At 50.4% G+C, this 9,347-nt stretch overlaps 1 protein-coding gene across 1 annotated transcript in view; it reads left to right on the top strand.

Moving 5' to 3' along the window:
• Positions 1-775: 775 nt before the first annotated feature.
• Positions 776-9,347, top strand: part of Grk7 (G protein-coupled receptor kinase 7) — a 32,724-nt gene continuing 24,152 nt past the window's right edge. The window contains exons 1-2 of the mRNA XM_004629224.1: positions 776-1,378; positions 2,963-3,400. Coding sequence (XP_004629281.1) covers positions 776-1,378; positions 2,963-3,400 — 1,041 coding nt within the window. The remainder of the gene's footprint in view (positions 1,379-2,962; positions 3,401-9,347) is intronic.

Genomic DNA, 9,347 nt, shown 5'->3' with positions numbered 1-9,347 from the left:
CACATCTGGTGTTACAGCTGGAAGATTTCTACAGGCCCTGAAGGGCCAAGGGCCATGACTCGAGTCCTCAGTATTTCCAAGAGCATGTCTCAGGACTCAGAGTTCAGAGGATTTAGTTAGTTTGCAACCCTGGGGATTGAACCCAGGGCCTTCACACTGAGCTACATCCCCAGCTCTACTTTTATTTTCAATTTTGAGAGAAGGTCTCATTAAGTCAATAAATTGCATAGGTTGGGTTCAAATTTGTGATCCTCCTACCTCAGGCTCCCAGAGTGCTGGGATTATAGGCACGTGCCCCAGCCCCCCAGGTTAGAGCATTCTCTGTGTATCAGGCTCCTCTGTGTATCAGGCTGCAAAGCACCAGGGGAAAACGTCTTCAACATTATTCTGGGATTCAACCGAGCCTGCCCTGATAGGAAACCTGTAACAGCAGAATACCTTAAAATGCCTCTCCCTTATTTTGAAAGCTGGTCCCAGCTATGCAGAGCCAGAGCACTGGAGCAAGGCCCCAGGAGGAGCTGGCTGGAGGGGGTGGGGGAACAGGTGATGCAGGCGGCTCTGACCTCGTGGATGGGGGCCACTAGCTGGCTAAACATAGCCAGGCAAAGCTTCTTATGGAAGAAACCACTGTCGTACCCTCCAGGGTCCCACAGGCCGGCTGGCCCACTCGCTGCAAATCCCGGGGCAGTGAGTTAACCTCCGAGGCAGACAGCCAACCGTCACCAGCCCCAACGACGACGGTCCCCACGCCGCCCTCCCACCCGCGCGCCCAGCCATGGACATGGGGGGCCTGGACAACCTGATCGCCAACACAGCCTACCTGCAGGCCCGCAAGCCCTCGGACACGGATAACCGTGAGCTGCGGCGCTGGCGTCGGGGCCTGGTGCTGCCCGAGCCACAGGACTGTGCGGCGCTGCGCCGCGCGCTGGCCCCGCACTTCGACAGCCTGTGCGAGCAGCAGCCCATCGGCCGCAGGCTCTTCCGCGACTTCCTGGCCTCGGAGCCTGTGTACCGAGAAGCCTCGGCCTTCCTGGAGCAGGTGCAGGCCTGGGAGCTCGCCGAGCAGGGGCCTGCCAAGGACCTCGCACTGCAGGGGCTGCTGGCCGCGTGTGTCCCCGCCGCAGGGCACCCTCATTCCTTCCTCAGCCCGGCGCTCTGCACCAGGTGCCAAGCGGCCGCCACCGAAGAGGAGCGCGTGGCCGCTGTGGCTCTGGCCAAGGCGGGGGCCCTGGGCTTCTTGCAGGACCGGCCCTTCAGGGACTTCCTGGCCAGCCCCTTCTACGATAGATTTCTGCAGTGGAAGCTCTTTGAGATGCAGCCAGTATCTGACAAGTATTTCACTGAGTTCCGCGTGCTGGGAAAAGGTGGTTTTGGGGAGGTAAGTGTCTCAGGATACCAAGCCAGAGGATGCACAAAAGCGGAGTGTTTGGCCTTTTTACTTGTTGTTTCTTATTGTTTGTTTAACCTCGAGGGAACATTTAAAACTAACTTCAGTGCCACACAGAAAGATTTCTAGCTCACGCCTCCCACCCCTTCTTTTGGGTCAACATGTAAAATAAAATACAAATGGCTCTAGAGACAAGCAGAATGTGGACTTGGCCAGGAATCTTTATGGTGGGGTTGAGCTCGGGAACACGCCCAAATGCTCAGCTGCTTGGGAGGATGACAGCAACCTGTGTCTCTGTGGGAGACCTTTTCCACCCAGCTGAGGTGAGAAGAACGGATAGCTAAGAAAGCATGAATCCTGAAAGAAAGTCAAAAATCTGCTTTGCGCCCCCGCTGTGCTTGGCTTTTTAAGGCACAAAAACTTTTTTTTTAAATTCACACAACATAAACCATTAGCAATTATAAAGCACACCCCTCAGCGGCATTTAGCACACAGCACACTGACCATAGCACAGCTACCACCTCTGTCTGGTTCCAAGACACTGCTGTCACCCCAGGACCCATGAACAGTCACTCCCACTCCCACCCCGTCTGGTCCCTGGCAGCCACCGGGCTGCTTTTTGCTCCTAGGAATTTGCCTGTTCTGGATATTTCATACAATTTTGCATCTGGCTTCTCTCAGGGGCCATGGTGTTCAGGAGGCTCATTCAAGCTGTAGCCTGCACCAGTGCCGCTGTGGTGAGGAGGTGCCCCCTGCCTCCTCCACCAGTCCACTTGGGCTGCTGCACATAGGGCTGCTATGAACATTCGCGTATGGGGATTTGGGGCTTCTTTATTTCTGGTTGATTTATTTTGCAGTGCTGAGGATCAAGCAAGTGTTTGTTTGAATGTTTGTTTTCATTTGTCTTGGGTGTAGGCGTACAAGTGGAATAGCTGTGTCATATGGAGATTGTGTGATTAGTTTTTTTAAGGACCCATCAAAGTCTTTTGCACATTTAACATCCTTACAGCAAAACTTGAGGGTTACAATTTTCCCCCACATTACTGCCAACACTTGTCATTCTCCTGCTATCCCCCTCCTTTTTCTCATGCCAGAGATTTTTTCTTTTTTTTTTTTTTTTTTTTTTTTTTTTTGAGATAGGGTGTTGCTATGCAGTTCAGGCTGGCCTTGAACTCTTTTTGTAGCCCAGGCAGGCCTTGGACTCACAGTGATCCTCCTGCCTCAGCCTCCTGAGTGCTGGGATTACAGCATGCACCACCACGCCTGGCTCTGCTGAAGAGTGAACTCAGGACCTTGTGCACATTAGGCAGGAGGCTGCCACTGAATGCTCCCCGCTCTTGGCTCTTTTTTCATTTTATTATGGCCAGCCAAGTGAGGTAGAGTGGTATCACAGGCAGTGTGGTAGCAACCTAGCCCTGCTCTTTCCCGAGAGGCCTTCTACCTCACATCTTCCCTCCTGTCCAGCCCTCTGTTCACCCCAGCTGGTTCCTACACATCTCTTCCTCCACCTCTTCCACCGCTCTTCAAGGCCCTCTGCTTTCACCTCATCTTCTCTCTTTTTTTCTCTCTCTTCAGGTATGTGCTGTCCAGGTGAAAAACACTGGTAAGATGTACGCCTGTAAAAAACTGGACAAGAAACGGCTGAAGAAGAAAAATGGGGAAAAAATGGCTCTCCTGGAAAAGGAAATCTTGGAGAAGGTGAATAGCCCTTTCATTGTCTCACTGGCCTATGCCTTTGAGAACAAGTCCCATCTCTGCCTGGTCATGAGCCTGATGAACGGGGGTGATCTCAAGTTCCACATCTACAGCGTGGGCACCCGGGGCCTGGCCATGAGCCAGGTGGTCTTCTACTCGGCCCAGATGGCCTGCGGATTGCTGCACCTCCACGGCCTGGGCATCGTCTACCGGGACCTGAAGCCTGAGAACGTGCTGCTCGATGACCTGGGCAACTGCAGGCTGTCTGACATGGGACTGGCCGTGCAAATCCAGGATGACAAGCCTGTCACCCAGAGGGTGAGTGGCCACCATGGAGTAGACTGGGCTGGGGAGGGCAAGCAGCTGTGGGCTTAACGCTTCTGGCTTTCTTTTCCCTAAAGTCCTCAAGTGTCACCTTGCTGCAGGTAGAATGGAACCTAAGCAATGGCCCCTCCTTGGAGCCACGTTGCTCTCTGCTTGTAGGGGGCAGGGGAGCTCTCTCTGTGAGTTGGCGTTCCATGGGAGATGGAAAGAGCTAAATCCATGCCAAGGTCTAAGTACATTCCACCTGTAGTTTTCTGTACGCAAGCCACACTTCAGGCACTTAGGACAAGAAAATAAGAAAAATCATGGCAAGTTTGGGAAATGGCAAATGATTTTATGAGGTGTAAAGGAATCTACTAAGATACTATAGGCTGAGCTCAACAAAGGCATCAGATGCCTTCTGGTGGGGGGCAAGGAGCCATGTAAGCTTTCTCAGAATAACGAGATGATCAGATTTGCCTTTTCAAAAGACCAACCCAACCAGGTGTCATCCCAGCATTCTGGGAGGCTGAGGCAGGAACATCACAAGTTCCAACCCAGTCTGGGCAACTTAGTGAATTATTGAGATCCTGTCTCAATTTGAAAAGATCTGGGGATATAGCTCAGTACAAAGGTCATGAGCAAAACTAAAACAGAAGGAGTAAAGCAAACAAAGTAACCCAGAACTGGTTTGAAAGATCACAGTAGTCAGGAAGGCTAGATAGGAGGCTCATGCAGAAGCCCAGGCAAGAGACAGTGGTATCTGTGCTGCCCAGTGGGACTGAAGAAGTGATGGCACACTGGAACCATCAGGAGGTGCGAGGGGACTCTGGACCCTTGGGCAGAGAGGGAGGTGACTTGCTCTAAGAGCCAGAAGAGCAGAATTGCGGGAGAGCTAGCAAGGTCAGCTGTGAGCAATGAACTGGGCTCTGAGAAGGGGTGGCTGGAGAGGCTCCTGGGCCTTCAGCTCTGTGGACCTGGGCTATGGAAGGGGATCTGGGCAAGAATTTGGTGTCACCAGAGGCAGCAGAAGTCACCAAGAATCACTTGATAAACAGAGGGAAAAGCTTGGGACAGAGGCTGAGGACTCCTGACATGGAGGGGACATGCAAGAAGGGGACACAAGTGGCATAGTCATGAGAAATGGATTTCTACGTATCATAGAAAACCCAGTGAATGACACAGATGGAGGGCCGGCCAGATAGCTCAGCAGATTAAAGCACCTGCTTAGGCAGACGCAGGGACCCGGGTGTAATCCCTGGCCTGCTGTGCCAGCCCCACGCCCCCAGGGCATGCTGAGATGGCAATCGAGATGGGGTGTGGCAGTGCGCGTTTATAATCCCAGGGCTTGGGAGGCTGAAGAACAGGAAGATCATTATGAGTCTGATCTGTGTAGTAAGACCCGGTAGACCTTATAGATCTTGTACTAAGTACATAAAAAAAAAAAAAAAAAACCAAGATGGAGCTTATTTTTCTTATGAAACAGGGTGAGGAGATAAGAAACTGCCAGCATGAGATGTAGGATGGTAGAATCTGTATCTTCTCCATGTGTTTCATGGTGCTTTTCCATGTGTTACAAAATGGTTGCTCTAGCTCCAGCCATCAGGACTGTGCTCCAGGCAGGAGAAAGGTAGACAAGTCAGAAATAAATGGCATACATACACCAATCAACTGCCTCCCTTCCTGTTAAGGGGCTTTCCTTACAGCCCATTTAATAACTTCCATTTAGATTTCATTGGCTTGCACTGCTACCTGGTCACCCTCACATGTAGGCGAAGCCAATAGATGGCATGGTTTGGGGATGAGGAGAAGGAGTTCTAATTAGTAAGAAAGAAAAAAGTCTGGATCTCCCACAGGTAACTATCAGCTTCACCTCAGAAATCAACGAAGTGGAGGCTGTCAGGGAGGAGCTGCCAGCCGTGCTGCAGGCTGCAGGTCACGCAGTGTCAGGGCTGCGGCAAGGCTTGGGTCCTTGGTGAGAGCATCTCGGAAGCACTGAGGCCCAGCTCAGGTGGCGGAGGTTGGGCTGACCCCAAAGTAGACGCAAGTGGAGGGAGGAAGGAGGGAGCCTGGTCAATGAAGGGCTCACGGAGAGGAGAATGGAGCCAGGAAGTGGGGAGGGCAGTTCAGACTTGGATGCCAGAGAGCCTGTAGAGCCGGTGCTGACTGTAGAAGAAGGCAAGAGGGAGAGGGATGGGAGGATGGGAGACTCACTTAGGTACCCCAGCTGCTTTGCTGAGACCCAGGCAGGTGGAGAGGGCAGAGGACAGGAAGCTGTGCTGGCCCTGGACCTGAACCTGCCTGTGCATTGTGCAGAGCACAAACTGTGGTGTGGGCTGCAGATGAATAGATCCCGCCTGGGACCCACACATCCCTCCCTGCTGGGGGCTTTGGAGACGCACGCACCTTTGCCTGCCTTGTGCATCCTTCTGAGCTGCCTCTGGCTCTGCTGGGCCAGTCGCCCTGCTGGCTCCTGTCTGGCTCTCCACATCTTCTGGCACCTTCAGGAAGCTGTATCCCCTCCCATATTGCTCACTTTACTTAAGGGACTTAGTAGAGAGCTTTCCGGTCTTGAGACCCCTGGCCCTTTCCCTCCACTGCCCCTCTGCCCCGTGGAACTGAGAAATCTCATGCTCCAGTCCCCAGCCTGCCACCAAACCCCTGAGGGACATCAGGGGGAATGGCAGGGAGGGAGAGAGCACAATCAGAAACCATAAAGCAAAGCCAGAAGAAAGGAAGGCACCCCTCCGTCACTGTCCCCCCAGCTAAGTAAACCCTTTCGTTTCCTGGGTGTCACCTCTCTCCCAAGAAGATCTGAAGGAACTGTAATATTTATAACATATCACGGGCAAAATAGAAAATGACATAAATATCACTATATTGTGAGCACGAACATTCAGTGTGATATAAAGACACTATATAAAGCTGGGTGTGGTTGTAATGCATGTAATGCTAGCTACTTGGAAGGGGCTGAGGCAGGAGGATCACAAGAGCAGCCTGGGCAGTACCGTAAGAGACTGTCTCGAAATAAAATGAAAAAGTCTAGGGATAGAGCATTGTAGCCCTTTCCTAGCATACAGAGAAGGCTATGAGCTGGGCATGGTAGCACATGCCTGTAATGCCAGCACTCAGGGGGCTGAAGCAGGAGGATCACCATGAGTTCAGCCTGGACTACACAAGTGAGTTTAAGGTCAATTTGCAGTACATAATGAGATGCTGTCTCAAAAACAAACAAATGGAGGGCTGGGGAGATAGCGCAGCAGTCTAAGCACCTGCCTGGCATGCACAAGAACTGGAGTTCGATCCCTGGTACTGCATGCCAGGCCAGCCCCAGAACCCCAGGCATGCCGTACCAGCCACCAAAACCAGGCATGGTGGCACATGCATGTAATCCCAGTTCTGGGGAGGCTGAAACAGGAGGATCACTATGAGTCCAAGCTGTGTAGTGAGACCCTGTACCAAATAAATAAATAAAATTCACAGAATATCAGCTTCTGGTACAGAGTTGGCAGCTCAATGAATTTAGGGACAAGATCTCTGTAAAAAAAAAAAAAAATCCAGTTGGCTTTCTCCTCCTTGTCACAGGATGGTTGTTGTCATTCCAAACCCTGAGTCCACATTCCAGGATAGAGAAGGGGGAGAGGGGAATGATGTCCACAAATGTATGCATATTTGCCAGGACCATGTCATATGTTCAGCTCTAGCTACAAGGGAGGGTGAAAAATAGAGTACAGTAAAACCTTGGCTTTCGAGCATAATTTGCTTGTAAACTAAGGCACTTTTATAACAAAGTAAATTTCCCCATAAGAAATAACAGAAACTCAGACAATTTGTTCTATAACCCAAAAATAATCATAAAAAATGATTAAAAGTGTAATATAATACAAAACAATAAAATATAAAATATAAAGAAAAGTAAGCAGATTAACTTGTACTTAACATTGAAAACCTTTGTGGTCGGTGTAAGGATGACAAGAAAGAGGAGGGTTATTGTACAGGATGACTTTTACCACCACTAAGGGCATCACTGCATCTGTTGGCTCAATGGAAACTGTCTTTTTTTAGCTGGGGAAGGAGTTCAGTGGCATAAGCACCTGTCTGGCAAGCACAAGGTCCTGAGTTCAATCCTTGGTACCTAAAAAAAAAGAGAGAGAGAGAGAGAGAGAGAGAGAGAGAGAGAAAGCAAGCAAGCAACTTTAACAAGGAACCTATCCCATGACGCTTGCTTTTGGCTCCTTTTGAGGACTTCATGGAAATGTGACATCACATTGTCTTTAAAAAGACTGATCACTCGCATCGCTGTGGCCTTATCAGGCAGTGCTTTTCTATAAAATTTTGCACTTTCCCACATTTTCCACATCGCCCTAATCTCATTTGAAGTGAGGGATTCCTCCTCTGCCTTTTTCTCCTCTTCTGCTGATGAGATCTCTAGTACCTCTTGCTGTTGGGAGAGGACCACCCACAATCCTTCAGACAGAGAGAAAGAGAGACAGAGATAGAGAGATAGAGACAGAGAGACAGACAGAGACAGGAGCTGTTGGCTCTGTTGTGACCATGAGACATTCAGCCATGTGCTGTTCATATTGCAAGACATCACTCTTTAGCAAGTTAAAATTTATTAGCAATGTTCACTTGTCTTACAGAACTCTTGAATTACTTGCAATCCAAGGTTTTACTGTATTTTGTTTGGGGGGGAAAGAAAAGCGGGAGGAGGTGCTAGGTGAGTTGACAGCCTCCGTCATACCAGGCCCAGGACAAAATAATGGTGAAGATTAGGAGGTGCGGTTTCTTCTCCTTGCACAGTTAATGAAACCTGTGCTGGACAGAGGGCTTCTCTCTCTCTCTCTCTCTCTCTCTCTCTCTCTCTCTCTCTCTCTCTCTGTGTGTTTAGTACAGGGCCTACAGGGTCTCACTACACAGACTGAACTAGTAGTGATTCTCCTGTTTTCAGCCTCCCCAAGTGCTGGGATTACAGGAGCGCATCACTACGTCCAACCTCAATCACTGTCTCAGCACGCCCCAGGGGTGGGGCTGGCACAGCACGCCGGGGATCGAACCTGGGTCCCTGCATCTGCCTAAGCAGGCACTTTAGTCTGCTGAGCTATCTGGCTGACCCTGGACAGAATTTTAAGATACTCCCTTCCAAGATCCTTTCTTCTGTCCTGGACAACCCACCTTTCTGGGGCATGAGCAGGACCTATCAGTAAGGTAAAATGGATTTTCCCCCTTTGATACCAAGAGTCAAACTCAGGACCTTGTGGTCACCAGGCAGCCACTGTGCCACTAAGCTGTATTTCTGCCCCCCCCCCCGGCTCCATATCTTATAACACACACACACACACACACACACACACACACACACACACACACAGGACTGAACTAGGCTTCACACTGAGCTACATCCCTAACTCTTCTTTTAAATTTTGATACAGGGTCTCACTAAGTTACTACATTGCCCTGGCTGGCTCTAATTTGCAGTCCTCCTGCCTCAGCCTCCCTAAGTGGAGGGATTATAGGCATACAGCCCCACATTAGCTGCACACCTGTCCTCAGTGGAGGACCTTAGGAGCATGGAACTCTCATGGAATATGAGGGCTATTCTTGGGTTGGGGAGCTGCCGATAGCCAGGCAGTGCTCAGGAATCACGTCATTGGAGGAAGTGGCAGAGTGGCTCTGCTGAGCCCCCGGACAGACTGAGGCTGATGTGGAGAGAGGGTGGGCTCCTCCCAGATCCTCTGAGCCACTGTGGCTACTGCTGTAGGGTGCCTTTCCTCTCTACCACTTAACAAGTCTATGAGGCGATCTTTGAAGTATTTGAAGGAAAGGACTTGTAAACTCAAAGATTAACACATGGAATACATTCCTGGATTATCAGCCATGTTTATTAAGGGGTGATGGGATCTAGACCCTTTGTAAGAAGACTGTAAGTCCTGTTATTAGTCCCATTTCACAGGGAGGAAAA

The sequence above is a fragment of the Octodon degus genome, unplaced genomic scaffold (assembly GCF_000260255.1).
Source record: "Octodon degus isolate 3935 unplaced genomic scaffold, OctDeg1.0 scaffold00028, whole genome shotgun sequence".
Taxonomy (NCBI): domain Eukaryota; kingdom Metazoa; phylum Chordata; class Mammalia; order Rodentia; family Octodontidae; genus Octodon; species Octodon degus.
The sequence above is the reverse complement of the archived record's forward strand: the minus strand, read 5'-3'. Positions and strand labels throughout refer to the sequence as shown.